This window comes from Notolepis coatsorum (assembly GCF_963971535.1).
Source record: "Notolepis coatsorum genome assembly, chromosome: 1".
NCBI classification, from domain to species: Eukaryota; Metazoa; Chordata; class Actinopteri; order Aulopiformes; family Paralepididae; genus Notolepis; species Notolepis coatsorum.
In genome coordinates, this window is record NC_140165.1 from 83,945,652 (window position 1) to 83,973,200 (window position 27,549).

The 27,549-nt window shown below is 43.6% G+C and overlaps 1 protein-coding gene across 1 annotated transcript in view; it reads right to left on the minus strand.

Moving 5' to 3' along the window:
* Positions 1-27,549, minus strand: part of LOC311240642 (voltage-gated potassium channel subunit beta-2-like) — a gene marked incomplete at both ends in the record, with an annotated part of 226,876 nt that overhangs the window by 95,076 nt on the left and 104,251 nt on the right. The window contains 4 exons of the mRNA XM_084329214.1: positions 18-62; positions 638-717; positions 19,603-19,640; positions 19,778-19,821. Of these exons, the coding sequence (XP_084185340.1) occupies positions 18-62; positions 638-717; positions 19,603-19,640; positions 19,778-19,821 (207 nt within the window). The remainder of the gene's footprint in view (positions 1-17; positions 63-637; positions 718-19,602; positions 19,641-19,777; positions 19,822-27,549) is intronic.

Sequence of the window (27,549 nt, forward strand, 5' to 3'; positions counted from 1 at the left end):
GATAGATAGATAGATACCTCCATCCCTTCTTCTTTAAAATTTTTCCCATGGTAGCCTCTGCCCTGAGAGAGAGAGAGAGAGAGAGAGAGAGAGAGAGAGAGAGAGAGAGAGAGAGAGAGAGAGAGAGAGAGAGAGAGAGAGAGAGAGAGAGAGAGAGAGAGAGAGAGAGAGAGAGAGAGAGAGAGAGAGAGAGAGAGATATGTTGATTGTGTTGTTGGGGAAAGAATGTTCTTTTAAAGGGATGTCTTTTCAACAATCCATTTAATTTGATTTAATTGAATCTGTGGAATATGTTTGTTACGTTTTTTGCAGATAAACAGGTCTAAATCTAATTGTAATTATTTATCTTCCAGCACTTCTATTGGCTACTAACCACGCCCCTCTTAAAGTTAAGGTTCTATTGACCAATGACAACAGCCCTCTTAAAAGAAATGTTCTATTGATCACTAGTCTGGGAACTATGCGGTATGATTGACCCAGTTGTGTTGCCGTAGTTGTAGTTGCATGCAGAGACCATGTGACCAAGATCAGTAAAGAAGAGAGAGAGAGAGATAGAGACACAGGGAGGGGGAGAGAAAGAGAGGCAGAGAGAGAGTGAGAGAGAAAGGGAGGGGGTGCTTGATTAGTGTCTGTGTACCTCCCGGAGGCGTAGACTTCTGCGGTGTCGAACAGGTTGACTCCATTATCATAGGCTGTAGACATGACCTGCTCCGCCATCTACTCACACACACACACACACACAGTCAGTAACCCATATAAACTGTTCTAAAACTCTAGAAACTCTTATGTAATAATAATCCACTCTCTCTGTCATAGAAACACACGCAGACACAAAACGGCCAATTTGTATCAATCACACACGCACACACACACACACACACACACACACACACACACACACACACACACACACACACACACACACACACACACACACACACACACACACACACACACACACACACACACACACACACACACACATTGTAGACACTAGGGTTGAACCGGTACCAGTGCCCAACGCTATCCAGCTGTAAACCAGCTTAGCACTAATTAATGAATGGAAAATCACACATGTTGGATGATCCTTTTGTCATGAAGTGGAGCCATATTTAAACTGAACTGAAAAACCTGCCTGCTATCGAGGCCTGAAATGTTTGGGAAGAAAAGAGGAAAATGAACCCGCCCATACCCATGCTGATTGGTGCTTGTGCAATCAGAAGAATAGACAGTCAGAAAAAAGTTTTTACTTTTACTTTTGAGTACTTAAGTACATTTAAAAGTAGAATTCTTTTTAAATTTTACTCAAGTGTGTTTTTAGCCAGATACTCTGACTTTTACTTGAGTAAGATTTTGAGACGGTACCCATACTTTCACTTATATATCATTTCTGGGTAATTTTTTTTTTTTTAAACTCAATTTTTATTAGCATTTTTGGTTTACAAGCATACAAACAACATCATCCTTGAATATTATTTACATATCAGTCGGTCTTCCAGGTACATAATACAAAGACATAATGTACTGTACAACACCGTTAAACAGACATAAACAATAAAGAAAACATTTTAATACCCAAAAACAAAAATAAAAAATACTGACTTAAGCTAAAATTCCACAGACATAAATAATAAAGTGAAAAAACATAAAACAATTGTCATACCCAAAAAATAAAAATAGAAAATACTAACTAAAGCAAAAATGTGCGACATGGGTTCAGAGACCCTCCTTGAACCTCTTTCCTCCTTTACCCTTCGCCTTCTTGTGTTGCATTCGTATCTTCCTCTGTGATGTCGTCCTCGTTCCCCTTATAATCCTCCCACTTTCCCCATCTTTCCTCAAATTTCTCCTCCTGCAGCCAAAGCATGTGTGTTATCCTCTCCATATCCTGTATCTCCTCAACTATTCCTACCCATTGTGCTATTGTTGGTGGATCTTCCTTGTACCACAGTCTCGTTATTGCTTTTCTGGCCGATATCAGCATTATCTTTATTAGATATTTGTCCCCCCCCCCCTTGTATACCCTCGTGCGTCAGGTCCCCTAAGTATAGCCCCAGGCCTGTTTGGGGTAACCTGTATCCTATTATTCTGGTTATTGCCTCCCCTATCTCCTCCCAATACTCCTTCAGCTTCTGACATCCCCAGAATACATGTGTGTGATTTGCCCCCTCCTTCCCACACATCCTCCAGCATGTCTTTTGTGTTGGTGCATACTTTCCCTTCAATTCCGGGGTTATAAAGAATCTGATTATGTTCTTCCATCCAAATTCCTTCCATACCCTTGATCCTGTTGTTGAGTGTTGCACCTCGCATATGTTACCCCATTCCTTCTCTGTTATTCCTATCTCTAGTTCTCTCTCCCATTTCTCCCTTATATAATCGGTCGTGTGTCCCTTGCTGGCCATTATAGCCCGGTACAGTGCTGATATTACCCTTCCTTTCCCCCCTTCGTACGCCCTTACTATCATCCTGATTATCCCATTCTATTCTTCATCTTTGTCCCCTCTTATTTCTTTGTTATAGTAATCCCTAATCTGTAGATATCTGAAGTGGTCCCTGTTCTCTAATCCAAATTTCTCCTTTAATTTTGGTAGGGTCTGCATTTCCCCCTTATCTATCATTTTGCATATCGCTGTTGCCCCACCCCTTTCCCACCTTCTGAATCCATGGTCCAACCTCCCTGGCTTGAACCTCTTGTCATGTGCTACCCATCTCAGAACCCCTGACTACTTCTCCAATTTGTGTGTTTTTACTACTCTGTTCCATATAATCAAGGTGCACTTGGTGATTGGATCTAACAGTTCCTCTTTTTCCTTGAATAGTTCCCTGTCCCCTACCAGAGCCTGTACTTTGTATCCCCCCCCCTTCTTTTTCAATGTCCTTCCATCTAGCCTCATAGTTGTTGTTGCACCAACACGTCACTGCTCTCAGCTGTGCTGCATAATAATAGTCTTGTAGGCTGGGTACTGCCATTCCCCTCTTTTCCTTTGGTAGTTGCAGCGTTTTATATCTGACCCGTGGTCTTCTCCCTGCCCATATGAACCTTGATATCATTCTGTCCCACTCCCTGAATTGGTTCTGTGGTATCTGTATGGGTAGTGACTGAAACAAGTATAGTAGCCTTGATAGTATGTTCATCTTAATAACCTCTATCCTTGAGTTGAAGTCCAGGGGCATTACTGTCCATCTCTCTATGTCTCTCTTGATGTTCTTATTGATCTGTGTATAATTCGCCTCATACAACTTCCCCACCCCTCTCGTAATGTTCACCCCTAGGTATTTAATCTTGTCCATGTCCCACCTTATCCCGTACTCCTCCCTAATTTCTGTCGTTGGAGTATAGTTCCACGCTAAGGTCTGTGTCTTTGTCACGTTCAGTTTGTATCCCGAGTAGTGGCCATATTCTTTCAGTAGATCCATCAGTGCCGGGAAGCTCTTATCTGGTTGTCTCATGTATACTATCACGTTGTCCGCAAATAGGCCTAATTTGTGTTCCGTCCCCTTTATTTCTACCCCCTTGATGTCCTCGGTCTGTCTGATCAGTTGTGCCAGTGGTTCTATGAAAACGTCGAAGAGCGTCGGCGAGAGACAACATCCCTGTCTGGTAGCCCTCTCCAATCTGATTCTATCCGTCAGGCTGCCATTCACCTTAATTCTCGCTGTCGGCTCTTGATATAGTGCCTTGATCGTCTTCATTGCCCTCTCGTTTAGTCAGAATTTCTCTAGCGCCTTATATAAAAATACCCATCTAACACTGTCGAATGCCTTTTCTGCATCTAGGCTAATCAGTACCGCACTCCCACCCTGTTTTTGTATCTCCTCCACTAGGTGTAATGTCTTTCTTACGTTATCCTGCGTCTGTCTCCCCTTAATGAATCCAGTCTGATCTTCATCTATAATGTCTGGCATAAACGTCTCGAATCTCTTTGATATTATTGATGTATACATCTTATAATCCACGTTGAGTATGGACACAGGTCTGAAACTACTACATAATTCTCTATCCTTTCCTTCTTTTGGTATCGTGGGGATTAGGGATGCCCCGATCGATCGGCCACCGATCGTTATCGGCCGATAATCAGTATAAATATGCGATCTGTGAATTCCGATAATGAGTCATATTCGCCGATCACGGAAACCGATCAAGCGGAGATCTCACTCGCTGTCTGTCTCAGACACACAGGACCTGCAAACTGCCGCTGCTCCTCCTCCATAGCCCCGCCCGCACCCGTGTACAGTTTGTAAACACAGAGGACTGAGAGGCGGCTCCTCTGCTCGAGTCTATAGTGCATTCGACCTGAGCTAACGTTAGCTACCTAGCTATCGTTACTGTTTAAACAAAATTACCCAGTCAACTATTCACTTTTAGTAGGCATTGTCTAACGGTATTTAGCCGGCTAGCTACTGATAGCTCCTGATATCAACAAATGCTCCAGAAAGTCTATTAGTCCATGTTGATACCTCCGTTAGCTTGCGTTAGCTGATGTTAGTTCACTGTTCAAAACAAAATGTCCCATTGAACTAAAAAGTTCTGTCTTAATGTCATCTAGCCGGCTAGCAGTAGCTACAGATAGTTCTTGATATCAATGTCTTATAACATTGATTCAATGCGTATTCGAGCTGAGGGCTTGCTGAATGTGATATGACCAAAGCACAGTAACGTTATATCAATAGGGTCCATCTACAGCGCAGGAGAATCCTTGCCGTAGCTCGAGGCTACTCGAGTATAGGGTCCAGGTGCAGCTCCGGAGAATCCCTTTTGGAGCTGGAGGCTACTAGAGTACACACAGACAGTGGAGCTGTTTGCAGATAGTGAGCATTTTGACTTGTTGCGTGGTGGCGATGTCTCGCAGATAATACAAGTACAAGTCTAATTATATAATATATATATTTTATAAAAAAAATAATTATATAAAATAATTTTTAATTTCTTTTTAACACTTTGATCGCCATGGTTAAATTCATAATTTACCATCCCTAGCCAGCAATATTTGTCTATGGAGAAGTTCCCCTTCTTTGCAGGGCTATACCTTTTTAAATTGTATTGCTAAATTGACATTATTATGGCCCATTCAATGTCCTATATCTATTGTTCAGGGTGTAGCAACGTTATACTTTTTCATTCACATATTCATACTAAAATACGGTCTAAAGTATAAGTATGTTTTTATCGTTTTCTGCAGCTTTCTCCAGAACTTGATTTATAGCCCCAAATGCATTATATTGATGATCAAATACAGTTTGGTAGCGATCGGTGCCAGATAAAAAATTTCAACTGGAGGTACTTCTAGAAGTTACTACGTATGATCTGATGTTGACCGGATGGGCGGGGGGTCGTTTATAATTCCGTGGGCAACGTTATATCATTCGTCTAGTGTGGGTCATATGATCATCAGAGCAGTTAGTATAGCAGACATTAGAAAATAACGCTGAAACTCACCGTATCTTCCTCGCGCCGTTGGGGGATGAGCGTGGAATAGAATTTTTTCTATTATGGGATGTCGAAATACCCGATCCATCTCCAGGTTGTATAATAGTATATACGTCCAAATCATGTTGTTTGTCGAGTTATTTGCACCGATCGGTGTTCACTGTGTCAAGATGGAGTCCTGCTAATGATAGCGAGTGCCCGGACGAAATATGGGTGAGCACCACTTCATCCACATGACTTCCTGTTGGGCGATCTGCCGAGCGGCCACCAGATGGCGCTCTTGAACCGTTAGAGAGTTGAGTGGAGCTCAGCAGTATATCTCAGGCCCCCGGAGGAGAAATATGATTTCGATCACAGATTTTTGAAATATTGATATCAAAGACGTGTTACGGCGTCTTCGGCAGAATGAGCATGGCGGGCAATGACGAGTTTCGGCGTTTCCGGCGATTAAAGTGTTAATCAAAAACGATCGGTATCGGCCGATATGGCTCACGACGATCGGTGATCGGTATCGGTGGCAAAAAACGTGATCGGGGCATCCCTAGTGGGGATTATGGCTTCCTTCCATGAGGGAGGCATTTTGCCCTCCTCCATCGTGTGCCTGAATGCCGCTCCTAACATGGGCGCTAATTCTACTCTAAATGTCTTGTAGAATTCCGATGGGAATCCGTCGCTCCCCGGAGATTTGTTGTTTTTCGCTCTACTAATTGCCTCTTCCAGTTCCCGTTCTGTAATTATTTTATTTAATTCTTCATTCTGTTCTCTCCCTATCGATGGTAACTCCAGCTTCTCCAGAAAAGCGTCTATTTCCTCTTCTCCCGCTGCCATTGGCTGTGTGTATAATGTCTTATAGTATTCTCTAAATGTCCTCTCTATTTCAGCTGGGTCTCTCAATATTTCGTTAGTCTTTGTATCTCTTATTGTGTGTATCGTGTTTAACTTCTGTTGCATCCTGATTCTCCTGGCTAACAGTCTAGTCGCCTTTGGTCCCCCCTCATAGTACGTCTGTTTCATAAACCTCGCTTTCTTTTCTATTTCCGTCAATAATTCCCTATTTATCCTGGCCCTTACTTCTTTGATTTCTCTGAGCGTTTCCTGTTCTTTCGAGATCTGGTGCTTCCTCTCTAAATCCTTCAGCGTCCCTATCAGATTGTGATATGTCTCCGTTCTGGCTCTCTTCAGTAGTGCTGTTTTCTCCATCAATTTCCCCCTTATCACCACCTTCAGTGTGTCCCATAGAATGTTCGGGTCGACCTCCCCGTTGTCATTTTCCTCCTTATACCTGGCTATCTCCTCCTTAATCTCACTCACCACCCCCTTGTTATTTAATATTCCCACATTCAATCTCCAGATCGCGTTCCTCCGTCTCCCCTCCAGATCTACTGTCAGATATGTGGCACTGTGGTCCGATATGTCCGCTACCCCTATTCTGCTCTCCCGAACCCTGTAGCTGTCCCCCGTCGTCATAAGAAAATAGTCTATTCTCGCATATGTCGCGTGTGGATGTGAGTAATGCGTGTATTCCCTGTCCAAGGCGTGCATCCCCCTCCAAACGTCTGTAATTCCCATTTCTGTCATCTGTATATTCATATACCTACTGATTTGTGGTCTCCCTTTTCTAGTACTCGTAGTGTCCAAGTCATGATTCAATACCACATTAAAATCCCCTGCACATACCAATATCCCTTCCAATTCCATCGCTATCATGTCATAAATTGTCTCATATAAACACCTCTCACTCTCCGGGGGGGCATATACATTCACTAACGTAACCATCTGACCCTCCATTTTCCCCTTCACCAGAATAAACCTCCCTTCCTTGTCTCTTATTTCTTTGACCAATTCAAATTTTACCGTGTTCTTGATTAATATGGCTACTCCTCTCCTCAGGGTCCGTTTAAAGGAACTATAATATGCATTCTCATATCCAAATCTTTTCAGTTTCTCGTGTTCCTGTGCTATCAGATGCGTCTCCTGCAAAAATATCACTTGCATCTCACTCTTTCTACATTTCAGCATCACTTTACCCCTCTTTATCGGATTATTCATTCCATTAACGTTTAACGACATCATTTTTATACCTTTAACCTTTGTCATCTTTCTTCTTTGCTCGCCTGTCAGTCCCCCCCATGTCACATACAGTTTTACCTTCGGTCGTAGCCTCCGCTCTCTTTACCGCATACCCATAATAGTTAACAAAAAGAAAAAACATAAACTCTAAATAAAGTGCTCCCAAGGCGTTCGGGGGGTCCCTGTGTCCCCCCCTGTCCCCTGCTGGTGGGTGAAGAGTAACTGCTCTCCTAGTGAGAGGGCTCCTCCTGACGGCATGGGGGCCTGTAACCTTGGATCCCCATCTTCTCGCCATAATTGTCCAGCCTTCTTGCTGTTTTTAGTGCTTTCGAGCTCCTGGTCAAAAGTGCTCTATGTGTCCTTCTTCCTGTCTAAAGATCCCCACTTCCTAGGTCTCTCTTAATGTGATTCACATGTTCCATTGCCCCTCCTTCCACCCAGTCAAACGTGTGGTATCCTCTGTGTGCACCCATGTATTTTTTTCCCCCTTCTATTTTCTATGTGCTGCTTATTTATCTTCTTAATTACTTCCATATGTGATACTCGCAATGTGCGTTTATGTATTTGTTTCAGTATGCTTTATGCATTGCCTATAGTCAGGACATGTCTGTTCGACCCTGTAGTTTCTCATTGTGATTGTGTGTCTCTTCTATGGCATCCCTCCTAGGCCTTCGCTGGAGCGACGGCTCCCTCTACTGGCCACTGTCGGTTTACCTTCATTTCACGTGTCATCGTCTAATTATATTCCTATTTATTTCCTCCTTCAGCGTTTGTAATGTGTGTTCATGCATTTACGTCAGTTCCTATACATTGTCTCTATCTGGACTGCTTATTCTATTCCTTGTGTGTGTACTCATCCCGTTCGTTTCCCTGTGTCTCCTCCCCTCTCCGACTCCATCTCTCGCCTCCTCGTTTGTCTCCGCCCTCGGTCTGCCTCGGTTCACTCCGGCCCTCCTCTCTCTCCTTTCTCCGCTCCAGGACCCCGGTCGCCTACCCTGGTCCACATGCGTGCTTTCTCCAATCTCCGTTGTAGGCTCAGCGTCTGCTCCATCTCGTCCCTCCCGTCTCCTTCCTCCGCTGCCTCCATCCCCCTCCGTCTCATCTCCTTCGCCGCTTCCTGCGCCGTCACGTATGTCACAGTCCCCTCCTTCCAGTGAATCCGTAGCGAGGTCATGGGCGATTGGAACTTTATTCCGCTTTCCTTCAGAGTTCTCTTAAGCCCCGCGTATGACAGGCGTGTTATTGCCACCGCTGTTGAGTAGTCATGGTCAAACGACAGCCCTTTCCCCTCGATTTCTATTTTCTTGCTCCACACGGTTCTAAGTACCAGTTCCTTTACCTCGAATCTCAGAAAGTTAATAATCACCGCTCTCGGGTCTGCCCGCTTGTGGTCTCGGAGCAAGAGCCCTGTGAGCCCTCTGTATCTCCATTTTATCCAGTCCCGTGTCTCTCAATTCCTTCTTGATAAGCGTTTCCACATATTGGGCCATCGATTCCCCTTCGACTCCTTCCTTCAGTCCCCATAGCCTGATGTTATTTCTCTGTGATCTCCCTTCCATGTCCGACATCTTTGTCTTCATCTTTTCTTGTTGTTGAATCGCTATCGTTAATACCTCGTGTATCTCTGTGTTCCATTCCTCTGCTTCCGCCATTCTTCTTTCCAGCGCGGTTACACTCTCACCCTGCTCCGTCATCTTCTCATCAACCGCTTTGAGTCTTGTATTTATTTCCCCTCTGAAATCCTCCTGTTCCTTCCTCAATTCCTCCCTTAGCCTCCCAATATCGTTTCTTATCGAGTCTGTGTTCATTTTCATGTTCATTTGTATAGTCGCCAATATTCCGGCCTGCATGATCACGGCCCAGCCTGGCATTCCCGTGTCGGGCACAGCCGATCCTCCCCCTTCCTCCACCTGTCCCTTCCCGTCCTCGTTTCGGGGTCTCTGTTCCTTCAAATTCACCTCTTCTCGTGATTCCTCCACTTCTCTCTCCTTCGCATTTGTTGTTTCCTCCTTGCTTCTCGTGTGCATCGTTATTTTTTACTTCTTTTCGGGTCCTTATTTATCCGAAATAAGTGTTATCCGTCTGCTCTCATACCGGAAGTCCTTCTGGTACTTTTTACACCCCTGAGCATCACTGACTGGCATCCTCAGTTTGGCCTGCAGAGTCATGCCCGCTCTACTTCAACTGGATCTGAGGGGTTCTCCTGCTCCCTGGGGAGAGTGACCGTGGGCCATCATCATATTTTATCATACCAGCGCTTGTATTCCTGTGCTTCATTGTTCATATTTCTATTATTATTATTATAACTTTATTTGTCTTAAATACTTAGTATAAGGACTATGTAAAGGACTATGTGCAGCAGGTAAGTACAGACAGGTGAGTATAGGTATATATGCGGTGAGAATAAATATATATATATGGTATATACAGCATTATTGTACATGCTATCATACAGAGCTATGGGTTATATGCAGGTGTACAAGCAAGTATATAGAATATATGCAGGTATATTCAGACAAATATGGGTATATATACTGTATATGCGGTAATATAAAGATATAAAAGTAAATATGCTGTATATACAGCACTGCTGTACATGCTATCATACAGAGTATATGGGTAGACAGTGAAAGCAGTAGGTAGGTATAAATTGAGTATAGGCCACAGAGTTCAGAGTCGTACAGTATGGGTAACAGAGCCTAGTGTGTAGGCAATAGAATCAGTTCAGAGTTTATATGGTGAGGGGGGGGCTGTCAACGTGGCACAGAGTTCAGAGAGATGACAGCTGAGGGAAACACAGTGTTCCTGAGTCTGCTTGACCTGGAGCGGAGGTTCCTGTAGCGTCTCCTGGAGGGGAGGAGGGCAAACAGTCCATGATTGGTGTGAGAGGTGTCCTTGACAATGCTGCGTGCCTTCCTCAGAAACCGTTTGTGGTGGATCGACTCAATAGTAGGGAGTGAAGTACCGGTGATGCGTTGGGCGGTTTTCACCACTCTCTGCAGTGCTTTCCGGTCAGAGGCAGTGCAGTTGCCATACCAGACTGTGATGCAGTTGGTGAGTATGCTTTCAATGGCACACCGGTAAAAGTTCACCAGAATCTGAGGGGACAGGTGGGTTTTCCTCAGTCTCCTCAGGAAGAAAAGGCCTTGAGGTGCTGAGGTGTTGAGGTTCCAAGAGAGGTCCTCGGAGATGTAGACTCACAGGAATTTGAAGCTGCAGACACACTCAACTTCCATCCCGTCGATGTGGGTGGGGGCATGCGCTCTGGCTCTGGTCTTCCTGAAGTCCACGATGAGTTCCTTGGTGTTGAGGACCAGGTTGTTGTTGGCGCACCACGCCACCAGGTTTTTGTTTTTGACCACCGTTGTGTCCTCTGCAAACTTCCTAATGGTGTTGGTGCCATGTATAGGAGTGCAGTCGTGGGTGAAGAGGGATTACAGGAGGGGGCTCTGCACTCAGCCTTGCGGGGCGCCAGTGTTCAGAGTGAGGGTGGAGGAGGTGAGATTGTCTATCCCAACAAACTGAGGTCTGTTCATTAGGAAGTCTACTATCCAGTTGCAGACAGAGGGGTTGATGTCAAGGTCCTTGGTTTCCACAGCAAGGTCACCAAGTTTGGAGATGAGTTTGGAGTGTTGAATGCTGAGCTGAAGTCGATGAACAGCATTCTCACATGAGTGTAGCACTGAGGAGATGGCGTCCTCCATGCTCCTGTTCTCACGGTAGGCAAATTAGTGTCTGTGCAGAGAGGGTGAGAGGCCATATTTGAGGTGAGCCGGGACCAGCCTCTCGAAGCACTTCATGATGATGGGGGTGAGTGCAACGGAGCGGAAGTCATTAAGGCTCGAGGCAGAGGAGTGTTTCGGCATGTTCCTTCATCTTACTGCATGTTCCTTCATCCTCCTGCATGTTCCTTCATCTTACTGCATGTTCCTTCATCTTACTGCATGTTCCTTCATCTTACTGCATGTTCCTTCATCTTACTGCATGTTCCTTCATCTTACTGCATGTTCCTTCATCCTCCTGCATGTTCCTTCATGTCACTGCATGTTCCTTCATCTTACTGCATGTTCCTTCATCCTCCTGCATGTTCCTTCATTTTACTGCATGTTCCTTCATCCTCCTGCATGTTCCTTCATGTTACTGCATGTTCCTTCATCCTCCTGCATGTTCCTTCATCTTACTGCATGTTCCTTCATCTTACTGCATGTTCCTTCATCTTACTGCATGTTCCTTCATCTTACTGCATGTTCCTTTATCTTACTGCATGTTCCTTCATCCTCCTGCATGTTCCTTCATCTTACTGCATGTTCCTTCATCTTACTGCATGTTCCTTCATCTTACTGCATGTTCGTGTACAGCACTTTGAGCTACATGACATGTATGAAAGGTGCTTTATAAATACTTACTTACTTACTTACTTACTTACTTACTTACTTACTTACTTACTTACTTACTTACTTACTTACTTACTTACTTACTTACTTACTTACTTACTTACTTACTTACTTACTTACTCCTGCATGTTCCTTCATCTTACTGCATGTTCCTTCATCCTCCTGCATGTTCCTTCATCTTACTGCATGTTCCTTCATCTTACTGCATGTTCCTTCATCTTACTGCATGTTCCTTCATCTTACTGCATGTTCCTTCATCCTCCTGCATGTTCCTTCATCTTACTGCATGTTCCTTCATCTTACTGCATGTTCCTTCATCTTACTGCATGTTCCTTCATCCTCCTGCATGTTCCTTCATCTTACTGCATGTTCCTTCATCTTACTGCATGTTCCTTCATCCTCCTGCATGTTCCTTCATCTTACTGCATGTTCCTTCATCTTACTGCATGTTCCTTCATCCTCCTGCATGTTCCTTCATCCTCCTGCATGTTCCTTCATCCTCCTGCATGTTCCTTCATCTTACTGCATGTTCCTTCATCTTACTGCATGTTCCTTCATCTTACTGCATGTCCCTTCATCCTCCTGCATGTTCCTTCATCCTCCTGCATGTTCCTTCATCCTCCTGCATGTTCCTTCATCCTCCTGCATGTTCCTTCATCCTCCTGCATGTTCCTTCATCCTCCTGCATGTTCCTTCATCTTACTGCATGTTCCTTCATCTTACTGCATGTTCCTTCATTTTACTGCATGTTCCTTCATCTTACTGCATGTTCCTTCATCCTCCTGCATGTTCCTTCATCTTACTGCATGTTCCTTCATCCTCCTGTATGTTACTGCATGTTCCTTCATCCTCCTGTATGTTACTGCATGTTCCTTCATCCTCCTGTATGTTACTGCATGTTCCTTCATCCTCCTGTATGTTACTGCATGTTCCTTCATCCTCCTGTATGTTACTGCATGTTCCTTCATCCTCCTGCATGTTACTGCATGTTCCTTCATCCTCCTGTATGTTACTGCATGCTCCTTCATCCTCCTGCATGTTCCTTCATCTTACTGCATGTTCCTTCATCCTCCTGCATGTTCCTTCATTTTACTGCATGTTCCTTCATCTTACTGCATGTTCCTTCATCCTCCTGTATGTTACTGCATGTTCCTTCATCCTCCTCTATGTTACTGCATGTTCCTTCATCCTCCTCTATGTTACTGCATGCTCCTTCATCCTCCTGCATGTTCCTTCATGTTACTGCATGTTCCTTCATCTTACTGCATGTTCCTTCATCCTCCTGCATGTTCCTTCATTTTACTGCATGTTCCTTCATCTTACTGCATGTTCCTTCATCTTACTGCATGTTCCTTCATCTTACTGCATGTTCCTTTATCTTACTGCATGTTCCTTCATCCTCCTGCATGTTCCTTCATCTTACTGCATGTTCCTTCATCTTACTGCATGTTCCTTCATCTTACTGCATGTTCCTTCATCCTCCTGCATGTTCCTTCATCTTACTGCATGTTCCTTCATCCTCCTGCATGTTCCTTCATCTTACTGCATGTTCCTTCATCTTACTGCATGTTCCTTCATCTTACTGCATGTTCCTTCATCCTCCGGCATGTTCCTTCATCTTACTGCATGTTCCTTCATCCTCCTGCATGTTCCTTCATCTTACTGCATGTTCCTTCATCTTACTGCATGTTCCTTCATCCTCCTGCATGTTCCTTCATCTTACTGCATGTTCCTTCATCTTACTGCATGTTCCTTCATCTTACTGCATGTTCCTTCATCTTACTGCATGTTCCTTCATCTTACTGCATGTTCCTTCATCCTCCTGCATGTTCCTTCATCCTCCTGCATGTTCCTTCATCCTCCTGCATGTTCCTTCATCTTACTGCATGTTCCTTCATCCTCCTGCATGTTCCTTCATCTTACTGCATGTTCCTTCATCTTACTGCATGTCCCTTCATCTTACTGCATGTTCCTTCATCTTACTGCATGTTCCTTCATTTTACTGCATGTTCCTTCATCCTCCTGCATGTTCCTTCATCCTCCTGCATGTTCCTTCATCTTACTGCATGTTCCTTCATCTTACTGCATGTTCCTTCATCTTACTGCATGTTCCTTCATTTTACTGCATGTTCCTTCATCTTTGTTGTGAAGGGCCAGATTAAACCGAATATATATATTTATTTATATATATATATTTAATTGTATTTGTATATTCTCTAATATTCCCTGATATCCCTTGTATATTCCTTGTACAATATGCATTGAATATCCATTCTAGCCTACTGAACATCCCATAATAGTCTCCATTCTACTATTGGTCGAGACCTTGGTGCCAGGCTGCCATACCCCTCAGACCCAGTTCAAACGTACCGCTCGACATGTACGAACAAGTCCTAGTTCCGCGTAGGAATTTGGCTACCGCACCACTAATGGGACTATTTGTTCATAGTGCGTATATATACTGCGCTACTAAAGTAGGACTTTCTTTTCAGTCCAGTTTCTTACCCTCCAATAGAGTCACAGACGTAAAGCCTCCCCGTGATGCCACGTGTGGGAGTAAGGCCAAGTTCGGCCTACCATCGGTATTGAGACATCGTGTATATTAATATTTGAATAGTCATATTTGGCACTATATCGTCGAGTTGGACGTAGTCTATTAAGCTAATAATAGTCTGTTAATATATAGTGCTTCGTGCGGTGAGAATACTACCGTAGTCAGTACCCCATCGTTTCGGGCAGAGAACTGGCTGCTTACCCAGGGTGGTTGACCCTATGTGAAGCTGCACCCGAGGAGCCCCAGAGCCGACGAGCGAGTGGACCTGTATACCGGATTATTCTACCGACGACAGCCCGCCTTCCCAGGCACGGATTATGCTTTGGATACTTTGATTATTCTATGGATAAAGACCCCCGACACTACCGTGTGTTGGAACCCCCCCCCCCTGGAGAGGACGCAAGGTGAGGAGACGCTCTGCAAGACGAGGTCTCTCCACATCTCTCCCCCGTGGACCGGAGAGAGCCGGCCCACAAAGAGTCCACCTGCTTTCATCTGTGGTCCAAGGATCGCCGGCGCATTGAACGGCACTACAGTGGGTTCACCTGGGATACCCTTGGCCGGACGAGGCAGCTGGATTCTACCCCCCCCCCCCCTCCTACTCCTGTCGGCTTACAAGCGACCGGATTAACCCCCTCTAGTGTATCCAGCCTATAATCATTAAAGTATCATTGCTGTTATTCCTTAACTATTCCAGGTCGTATATTTACCACCTGCGCCTTCAGAGATTGGACATTATCTATTGATATACCGACGAATACTCCTTGCCATAAAAGTGCATACTATTTCAATTCATAAATGTAATTAAGTGATTAAGTGCTTATTCTACACACCATCGCTGTGTAGGAAATAAAGACCTGTTTCTAATTCGTACATTTGTGTTGGATCCGTTTCATCTACGTGAGAGTGTTCATGATAATATATTTATGCCGTGTACTGGGTGGCCGAATATTAAGTACAAAGGTAGTGGTAGTAAGTATCATATCTAGTAATACAGTCAGGGAATTGTACCCCTCAGTTACAATCTTACTGCATGTTCCTTCATCTTACTGCATGTTCCTTCATTTTACTGCATGTTCCTTCATCTTACTGCATGTTCCTTCATTTTACTGCATGTTCCTTCATCTTACTGCATGTTCCTTCATCTTACTGCATGTTCGTGTACAGCACTTTGAGCTACATGACATGTATGAAAGGTGCTTTATAAATACTTACTTACTTACTTACTTACTTACTTACTTACTTACTTACTTACTTACTTACTTACTTACTTACTTACTTACTTACTTACTTACTTACTCCTGCATGTTCCTTCATCTTACTGCATGTTCCTTCATCCTCCTGCATGTTCCTTCATCTTACTGCATGTTCCTTCATCTTACTGCATGTTCCTTCATCTTACTGCATGTTCCTTCATCTTACTGCATGTTCCTTCATCTTACTGCATGTTCCTTCATCTTACTGCATGTTCCTTCATCCTCCTGCATGTTCCTTCATCTTACTGCATGTTCCTTCATCCTCCTGCATGTTCCTTCATCTTACTGCATGTTCCTTCATCTTACTGCATGTTCCTTCATCCTCCTGCATGTTCCTTCATCTTACTGCATGTTCCTTCATCTTACTGCATGTTCCTTCATCTTACTGCATGTTCCTTCATCTTACTGCATGTTCCTTCATCCTCCTGCATGTTCCTTCATCCTCCTGCATGTTCCTTCATCCTCCTGCATGTTCCTTCATCTTACTGCATGTTCCTTCATCCTCCTGCATGTTCCTTCATCTTACTGCATGTTCCTTCATCTTACTGCATGTTCCTTCATCTTACTGCATGTTCCTTCATCTTACTGCATGTTCCTTCATTTTACTGCATGTTCCTTCATCCTCCTGCATGTTCCTTCATCTTACTGCATGTTCCTTCATCTTACTGCATGTTCCTTCATCCTCCTGCATGTTCCTTCATCCTCCTGCATGTTCCTTCATCTTACTGCATGTTCCTTCATCTTACTGCATGTTCCTTCATCTTACTGCATGTTCCTTCATTTTACTGCATGTTCCTTCATCTTACTGCATGTTCCTTCATCTTACTGCATGTTCCTTCATTTTACTGCATGTTCCTTCATCTTACTGCATGTTCCTTCATCTTACTGCATGTTCCTTCATTTTACTGCATGTTCCTTCATCTTACTGCATGTTCCTTCATCCTCCTGCATGTTCCTTCATCTTACTGCATGTTCCTTCATTTTATTGCATGTTCCTTCATCTTACTGCATGTTCCTTCATCCTCCTGCATGTTCCTTCATCCTCCTCTATGTTACTGCATGTTCCTTCATCCTCCTGCATGTTACTGCATGTTCCTTCATCCTCCTCTATGTTACTGCATGTTCCTTCATCCTCCTGCATGTTACTGCATGTTCCTTCATCCTCCTGTATGTTACTGCATGCTCCTTCATCCTCCTGCATGTTCCTTCATCTTACTGCATGTTCCTTCATCCTCCTGCATGTTCCTTCATTTTACTGCATGTTCCTTCATCTTACTGCATGTTCCTTCATCTTACTGCATGTTCCTTCATCTTACTGCATGTTCCTTTATCTTACTGCATGTTCCTTCATCCTCCTGCATGTTCCTTCATCTTACTGCATGTTCCTTCATCTTACTGCATGTTCCTTCATCTTACTGCATGTTCCTTCATCCTCCTGCATGTTCCTTCATCTTACTGCATGTTCCTTCATCTTACTGCATGTTCCTTCATCCTCCTGCATGTTCCTTCATCTTACTGCATGTTCCTTCATCTTAATGCATGTTCCTTCATCCTCCTGCATGTTCCTTCATCTTACTGCATGTTCCTTCATCCTCCTGCATGTTCCTTCATCTTACTGCATGTTCCTTCATCTTACTGCATGTTCCTTCATCTTACTGCATGTTCCTTCATCTTACTGCATGTTCCTTCATCCTCCTGCATGTTCCTTCATCGTACTGCATGTTCCTTCATCTTACTGCATGTTCCTTCATCCTCCTGCATGTTCCTTCATCCTCCTGTATGTTACTGCATGTTCCTTCATCTTACTGCATGTTCCTTCATCTTACTGCATGTTCCTTCATCTTACTGCATGTTCCTTTATCTTACTGCATGTTCCTTCATCCTCCTGCATGTTCCTTCATCTTACTGCATGTTCCTTCATCTTACTGCATGTTCCTTCATCTTACTGCATGTTCCTTCATCCTCCTGCATGTTCCTTCATCTTACTGCATGTTCCTTCATCTTACTGCATGTTCCTTCATCCTCCTGCATGTTCCTTCATCTTACTGCATGTTCCTTCATCTTACTGCATGTTCCTTCATCCTCCTGCATGTTCCTTCATCTTACTGCATGTTCCTTCATCCTCCTGCATGTTCCTTCATCTTACTGCATGTTCCTTCATCTTACTGCATGTTCCTTCATCTTACTGCATGTTCCTTCATCTTACTGCATGTTCCTTCATCCTCCTGCATGTTCCTTCATCTTACTGCATGTTCCTTCATCTTACTGCATGTTCCTTCATCCTCCTGCATGTTCCTTCATCCTCCTGTATGTTACTGCATGTTCCTTCATCTTACTGCATGTTCCTTCATCTTACTGCATGTTCCTTCATCCTCCTGCATGTTCCTTCATCTTACTGCATGTTCCTTCATCTTACTGCATGTTCCTTCATCTTACTGCATGTTCGTGTACAGCACTTCGAGCTACATGACATGTATGAAAGGTGCTTTATAAATACTTACTTACTTACTTACTTACTTACTTACTTACTTACTTACTTACTTACTTACTTACTTACTTACTTACTTACTCCTGCATGTTCCTTCATCTTACTGCATGTTCCTTCATCCTCCTGCATGTTCCTTCATCTTACTGCATGTTCCTTCATCTTACTGCATGTTCGTGTACAGCACTTCGAGCTACATGACATGTATGAAAGGTGCTTTATAAATACTTACTTACTTACTTACTTACTTACTTACTTACTTACTTACTTACTTACTTACTTACTTACTTACTTACTTACTTACTTACTTACTTACTCCTGCATGTTCCTTCATCTTACTGCATGTTCCTTCATCCTCCTGCATGTTCCTTCATCCTCCTGCATGTTCCTTCATCCTCCTGCATGTTCCTTCATCTTACCTTACTGCATGTTCCTTCATCTTACTGCATGTTCCTTCATCTTACTGCATGTTCCTTCATTTTACTGCATGTTCCTTCATCCTCCTGCATGTTCCTTCATCTTACTGCATGTTCCTTCATCTTACTGCATGTTCCTTCATCCTCCTGCATGTTCCTTCATCTTACTGCATGTTCCTTCATCTTACTGCATGTTCCTTCATCCTCCTGCATGTTCCTTCATCTTACTGCATGTTCCTTCATCTTACTGCATGTTCCTTCATCTTACTGCATGTTCCTTCATTTTACTGCATGTTCCTTCATCTTACTGCATGTTCCTTCATCCTCCTGCATGTTCCTTCATCTTACTGCATGTTCCTTCATCCTCCTGCATGTTACCGCATGTTCCTTCATCCTCCTGTATGTTACTGCATGTTCCTTCATCCTCCTGTATGTTACTGCATGTTCCTTCATCCTCCTGTATGTTACTGCATGTTCCTTCATCCTCCTGCATGTTACTGCATGTTCCTTCATCCTCCTGTATGTTACTGCATGTTCCTTCATCCTCCTGTATGTTACTGCATGTTCCTTCATCCTCCTGTATGTTACTGCATGTTCCTTCATCCTCCTGTATGTTACTGCATGTTCCTCCATCCTCCTGTATGTTACTGCATGTTCCTCCATCCTCCTGCATGTCACCAGCTTCCTCCCCTGTCTGTCCCACACCACATCATAATAGGAGTTTTGTACCCAACCCTGGTACACACCAGACACACAGATGCATGCACACGCACACACACACACACACACACACGCACACACACGCACACACACACACGCACGCACGCACGCACGCACACACACACACACACACACACACACACACACACACACACACACACACACACACACACACACACATACATACATACATACATACATACATACATACATACATACATACATACATACATACATACATACATACATACATACATACATACATACATACTGTACCTCATCAGAGATCTGTGATCCAAATGTCACCCATGTTCCTGAGAAGAAAGCAGAAATATCACTGTGTGCGTGTACACGGTATGTATGTATGTGTGTGTGTGTGTGTGTGTGTGTGTGTGTGTGTGTGTGTGTGTGTGTGTGTGTGTGTGTGTGTGTGTTGTGTGTTTCTACTCACCCAGTCCTAGACAGGAGACTCTCAGACCAGATTTCCCCAGATTCCTAAATCAATTAATGAATGAATCAATCAATCAATCAATCAATCAATCAATCAACCAATCACCAAATATAACTACAAAGGTGCGCTCAGTAGAGGTCAAATTTCCACCAGGCAGCAGCCACACATTTCCTCTCTCTCTCTCTCTCTCTCTCTCTCTCTCTCTCTCTCTCTCTCTCTCTCTCTCTCTCTCTCTCTCTCTCTCTCTCTCTCTCTCTCTCTCACACAGAGCAAATATTTAACAAATGCAGACACCGTCTATAAGCAATAATTATAATTACCGGTATCCAAACACACTCACACAACATATGATACAGAGAGATCATCCACTGCCTGAGGCAAAGATAAAAAGATCAGCTGTTGACAAGTCACTAGTCTACCAAGAACAAGTCACTAGTCTACCAAGAACAAGTCACTAGTCTACCAAGAACAAGTCACTAGTCTACCAAGGACAAGTCACTAGTCTATAAGAACAAGTCACTAGTCTACCAAGGACAAGTCACTAGTCTACCAAGGACAAGTCACTAGTCTACCAAGAACAAGTCACTAGTCTACCAAGAACAAGTCACTAGTCTACCAAGGACAAGTCACTAGTCTACCAAGAACAAGTCACTAGTCTACCAAGAACGAGTCACTAGTCTACCAAGAACAAGTCACTAGTCTACCAAGAACAAGTCACTAGTCTACCAAGAACAAGTCACTAGTCTACCAAGGACAAGTCACTAGTCTACCAAGAACAAGTCACTAGTCTACCAAGAACAAGTCACTAGTCTACCAAGGACAAGTCACTAGTCTACCAAGAACAAGTCACTAGTCTACCAAGGACAAGTCACTAGTCTACCAAGAACAAGTCACTAGTCTACCAAGGACAAGTCACTAGTCTACCAAGAACAAGTCACTAGTCTACCAAGGACAGGTCACTAGTCTACCAAGGACAAGTCACTAGTCTACCAAGAACAAGTCACTAGTCTACCAAGAACAAGTCACTAGTCTACCAAGGACAGGTCACTAGTCTACCAAGGACAAGTCACTAGTCTACCAAGAACAAGTCACTAGTCTACCAAGAACAAGTCACTAGTCTACCAAGAACAAGTCACTAGTCTACCAAGAACAAGTCACTAGTCTACCAAGGACAAGTCACTAGTCTACCAAGAACAAGTCACTAGTCTACCAAGGACAAGTCACTAGTCTACCAAGAACAAGTCACTAGTCTACCAAGAACAAGTCACTAGTCTACCAAGAACAAGTCACTAGTCTACCAAGAACAAGTCACTAGTCTACCAAGAACAGGTCACTAGTCTACCAAGAACAAGTCACTAGTCTACCAAGGACAAGTCACTAGTCTACCAAGAACAAGTCACTAGTCTACCAAGAACAAGTCACTAGTCTACCAAGAACAAGTCACTAGTCTACCAAGAACAGGTCACTAGTCTACCAAGAACAAGTCACTAGTCTACCAAGAACAAGTCACTAGTCTACCAAGAACAAGTCACTAGTCTACCAAGGACGAGTCACTAGTCTACCAAGAACAAGTCACTAGTCTACCAAGAACAAGTCACTAGTCTACCAAGAACAGGTCACTAGTCTACCAAGAACAGGTCACTAGTCTACCAAGAACAAGTCACTAGTCTACCAAGAACAAGTCACTAGTCTACCAAGAACAAGTCACTAGTCTACCAAGAACAAGTCACTAGTCTACCAAGAACAAGTCACTAGTCTACCAAGAACAGGTCACTAGTCTACCAAGAACAAGTCACTAGTCTACCAAGAACAAGTCACTAGTCTACCAAGGACAAGTCACTAGTCTACCAAGAACAAGTCACTAGTCTACCAAGAACAAGTCACTAGTCTACCAAGAACAAGTCACTAGTCTACCAAGAACAAGTCACTAGTCTACCAAGAACAGGTCACTAGTCTACCAAGGACAAGTCACTAGTCTACCAAGAACAAGTCACTAGTCTACCAAGAACAAGTCACTAGTCTACCAAGAACAGGTCACTAGTCTACCAAGGACAAGTCACTAGTCTACCAAGAACAAGTCACTAGTCTACCAAGAACAAGTCACTAGTCTACCAAGAACAGGTCACTAGTCTACCAAGAACAAGTCACTAGTCTACCAAGAACAAGTCACTAGTCTACCAAGAACAAGTCACTAGTCTACCAAGGACAGGTCACTAGTCTACCAAGAACAAGTCACTAGTCTACCAAGGACAGGTCACTAGTCTACCAAGAACAAGTCACTAGTCTACCAAGAACAAGTCACTAGTCTACCAAGAACAAGTCACTAGTCTACCAAGGACAAGTCACTAGTCTACCAAGAACAGGTCACTAGTCTACCAAGAACAGGTCACTAGTCTACCAAGAACAGGTCACTAGTCTACCAAGAACAGGTCACTAGTCTACCAAGAACAAGTCACTAGTCTACCAAGAACAGGTCACTAGTCTACCAAGAACAAGTCACTAGTCTACCAAGAACAAGTCACTAGTCTACCAAGAACAGGTCACTAGTCTACCAAGAACAAGTCACTAGTCTACCAAGGACAAGTCACTAGTCTACCAAGAACAAGTCACTAGTCTACCAAGAACAAGTCACTAGTCTACCAAGAACAAGTCACTAGTCTACCAAGAACAAGTCACTAGTCTACCAAGAACAAGTCACTAGTCTACCAAGGACAAGTCACTAGTCTACCAAGAACAAGTCACTAGTCTACCAAGAACAAGTCACTAGTCTACCAAGAACAGGTCACTAGTCTACCAAGAACAGGTCACTAGTCTACCAAGAACAAGTCACTAGTCTACCAAGAACAAGTCACTAGTCTACCAAGAACAGGTCACTAGTCTACCAAGAACAAGTCACTAGTCTACCAAGAACAGGTCACTAGTCTACCAAGGACAAGTCACTAGTCTACCAAGAACAAGTCACTAGTCTACCAAGAACAAGTCACTAGTCTACCAAGAACAGGTCACTAGTCTACCAAGGACAAGTCACTAGTCTACCAAGAACAAGTCACTAGTCTACCAAGAACAAGTCACTAGTCTACCAAGAACAGGTCACTAGTCTACCAAGAACAAGTCACTAGTCTACCAAGAACAAGTCACTAGTCTACCAAGAACAAGTCACTAGTCTACCAAGGACAGGTCACTAGTCTACCAAGAACAAGTCACTAGTCTACCAAGGACAGGTCACTAGTCTACCAAGAACAAGTCACTAGTCTACCAAGAACAAGTCACTAGTCTACCAAGAACAAGTCACTAGTCTACCAAGGACAAGTCACTAGTCTACCAAGAACAGGTCACTAGTCTACCAAGAACAGGTCACTAGTCTACCAAGAACAGGTCACTAGTCTACCAAGAACAGGTCACTAGTCTACCAAGGACAAGTCACTAGTCTACCAAGAACAGGTCACTAGTCTACCAAGAACAAGTCACTAGTCTACCAAGAACAAGTCACTAGTCTACCAAGAACAGGTCACTAGTCTACCAAGAACAAGTCACTAGTCTACCAAGGACAAGTCACTAGTCTACCAAGAACAAGTCACTAGTCTACCAAGAACAAGTCACTAGTCTACCAAGAACAAGTCACTAGTCTACCAAGAACAAGTCACTAGTCTACCAAGAACAAGTCACTAGTCTACCAAGGACAAGTCACTAGTCTACCAAGAACAAGTCACTAGTCTACCAAGGACAAGTCACTAGTCTACCAAGGACAGGTCACTAGTCTACCAAGAACAAGTCACTAGTCTACCAAGAACAAGTCACTAGTCTACCAAGAACAGGTCACTAGTCTACCAAGAACAGGTCACTAGTCTACCAAGAACAAGTCACTAGTCTACCAAGAACAAGTCACTAGTCTACCAAGAACAGGTCACTAGTCTACCAAGAACAAGTCACTAGTCTACCAAGAACAAGTCACTAGTCTACCAAGAACAAGTTACTAGTCTACCAAGGACAAGTCACTAGTCTACCAAGGACAGGTCACTAGTCTACCAAGGACAAGTCACTAGTCTACCAAGGACAAGTCACTAGTCTACCAAGAACAGGTCACTAGTCTACCAAGGACAAGTCACTAGTCTACCAAGAACAGGTCACTAGTCTACCAAGAACAGGTCACTAGTCTACCAAGAACAGGTCACTAGTCTACCAAGAACAAGTCACTAGTCTACCAAGAACAGGTCACTAGTCTACCAAGAACAAGTCACTAGTCTACCAAGAACAGGTCACTAGTCTACCAAGAACAAGTCACTAGTCTACCAAGAACAAGTCACTAGTCTACCAAGAACAGGTCACTAGTCTACCAAGGACAAGTCACTAGTCTACCAAGAACAGGTCACTAGTCTACCAAGGACAAGTCACTAGTCTACCAAGAACAGGTCACTAGTCTACCAAGAACAGGTCACTAGTCTACCAAGAACAGGTCACTAGTCTACCAAGAACAAGTCACTAGTCTACCAAGAACAGGTCACTAGTCTACCAAGAACAAGTCACTAGTCTACCAAGGACAAGTCACTAGTCTACCAAGAACAAGTCACTAGTCTACCAAGAACAAGTCACTAGTCTACCAAGAACAGGTCACTAGTCTACCAAGGACAAGTCACTAGTCTACCAAGAACAAGTCACTAGTCTACCAAGAACAAGTCACTAGTCTACCAAGGACAAGTCACTAGTCTACCAAGAACAAGTCACTAGTCTACCAAGAACAAGTCACTAGTCTACCAAGAACAAGTCACTAGTCTACCAAGGACGTGTCACTAGTCTACCAAGAACAGGTCACTAGTCTACCAAGAACAAGTCACTAGTCTACCAAGGACAAGTCACTAGTCTACCAAGGACAAGTCACTAGTCTACCAAGAACAAGTCACTAGTCTACCAAGAACAAGTCACTAGTCTACCAAGGACAAGTCACTAGTCTACCAAGAACAAGTCACTAGTCTACCAAGAACAAGTCACTAGTCTACCAAGAACAAGTTACTAGTCTACCAAGAACAAGTCACTAGTCTACCAAGAACAATTCACTAGTCTACCAAGAACAAGTCACTAGTCTACCAAGAACAAGTCACTAGTCTACCAAGAACAGGTCACTAGTCTACCAAGAACAAGTCACTAGTCTACCAAGAACAAGTCACTAGTCTACCAAGAACAGGTCACTAGTCTACCAAGAACAAGTCACTAGTCTACCAAGAACAAGTCACTAGTCTACCAAGGACAGGTCACTAGTCTACCAAGAACAAGTCACTAGTCTACCAAGAACAAGTCACTAGTCTACCAAGAACAAGTCACTAGTCTACCAAGAACAGGTCACTAGTCTACCAAGAACAAGTCACTAGTCTACCAAGAACAAGTCACTAGTCTACCAAGGACAAGTCACTAGTCTACCAAGGACAAGTCACTAGTCTACCAAGGACAAGTCACTAGTCTACCAAGAACAAGTCACTAGTCTACCAAGAACAAGTCACTAGTCTACCAAGGACAAGTCACTAGTCTACCAAGGACAAGTCACTAGTCTACCAAGGACAAGTCACTAGTCTACCAAGAACAAGCCACTAGTCTACCAAGAACAAGTCACTAGTCTACCAAGAACAAGTCACTAGTCTACCAAGAACAGGTCACTAGTCTACCAAGGACAAGTCACTAGTCTACCAAGAACAAGTCACTAGTCTACCAAGGAGAAGTCACTAGTCTACCAAGGACAGGTCACTAGTCTACCAAGGAGAAGTCACTAGTCTACCAAGGACAGGTCACTAGTCTACCAAGAACAAGTCACTAGTCTACCAAGAACAGGTCACTAGTCTACCAAGAACAAGTCACTAGTCTACCAAGAACAAGTCACTAGTCTACCAAGAACAAGTTACTAGTCTACCAAGAACAACTCACTAGTCTACCAAGGACAAGTCACTAGTCTACCAAGAACAACTCACTAGTCTACCAAGGACAAGTCACTAGTCTACCAAGGACAAATCACTAGTCTACCAAGAACAAGTCACTAGTCTACCAAGGACAAGTCACTAGTCTACCAAGGACAAGTCACTAGTCTACCAAGAACAACTCACTAGTCTACCAAGGACAAGTCACTAGTCTACCAAGGACAAGTCACTAGTCTACCAAGGACAAGTCACTAGTCTACCAAGGACAAGTCACTAGTCTACCAAGAACAACTCACTAGTCTACCAAGGACAAGTCACTAGTCTACCAAGAACAAGTCACTAGTCTACCAAGAACAAGTCACTAGTCTACCAAGGACAAGTCACTAGTCTACCAAGAACAAGTCACTAGTCTACCAAGGACAAGTCACTAGTCTACCAAGAACAAGTCACTAGTCTACCAAGAACAAGTCACTAGTCTACCAAGGACAAGTCACTAGTCTACCAAGAACAAGTCACTAGTCTACCAAGAACAAGTCACTAGTCTACCAAGGACGTGTCACTAGTCTACCAAGAACAGGTCACTAGTCTACCAAGAACAAGTCACTAGTCTACCAAGGACAAGTCACTAGTCTACCAAGAACAAGTCACTAGTCTACCAAGAACAGGTCACTAGTCTACCAAGGAGAAGTCACTAGTCTACCAAGGACAGGTCACTAGTCTACCAAGAACAAGTCACTAGTCTACCAAGAACAGGTCACTAGTCTACCAAGAACAAGTCACTAGTCTACCAAGGACAGGTCACTAGTCTACCAAGAACAAGTCACTAGTCTACCAAGAACAGGTCACTAGTCTACCAAGAACAAGTCACTAGTCTACCAAGGACAGGTCACTAGTCTACCAAGAACAAGTCACTAGTCTACCAAGAACAAGTCACTAGTCTACCAAGAACAAGTCACTAGTCTACCAAGAACAAGTCACTAGTCTACCAAGGACAAGTCACTAGTCTACCAAGGACAGGTCACTAGTCTACCAAGAACAGGTCACTAGTCTACCAAGGACAGGTCACTAGTCTACCAAGAACAAGTCACTAGTCTACCAAGAACAAGTCACTAGTCTACCAAGAACAGGTCACTAGTCTACCAAGGAGAAGTCACTAGTCTACCAAGGACAGGTCACTAGTCTACCAAGGAGAAGTCACTAGTCTACCAAGGACAGGTCACTAGTCTACCAAGAACAAGTCACTAGTCTACCAAGAACAGGTCACTAGTCTACCAAGAACAAGTCACTAGTCTACCAAGAACAGGTCACTAGTCTACCAAGAACAAGTCACTAGTCTACCAAGAACAAGTCACTAGTCTACCAAGAACAAGTTACTAGTCTACCAAGGAGAAGTCACTAGTCTACCAAGAACAGGTCACTAGTCTACCAAGAACAAGTCACTAGTCTACCAAGAACAGGTCACTAGTCTACCAAGAACAGGTCACTAGTCTACCAAGAACAAGTCACTAGTCTACCAAGAACAAGTCACTAGTCTACCAAGAACAAGTCACTAGTCTACCAAGAACAAGTCACTAGTCTACCAAGGACAAGTTACTAGTCTACCAAGAACAAGTCACTAGTCTACCAAGAACAAGTCACTAGTCTACCAAGAACAAGTCACTAGTCTACCAAGAACAGGTCACTAGTCTACCAAGGAGAAGTCACTAGTCTACCAAGAACAGGTCACTAGTCTACCAAGGACAAGTCACTAGTCTACCAAGAACAGGTCACTAGTCTACCAAGAACAAGTCACTAGTCTACCAAGAACAAGTCACTAGTCTACCAAGGACAAGTTACTAGTCTACCAAGAACAAGTCACTAGTCTACCAAGAA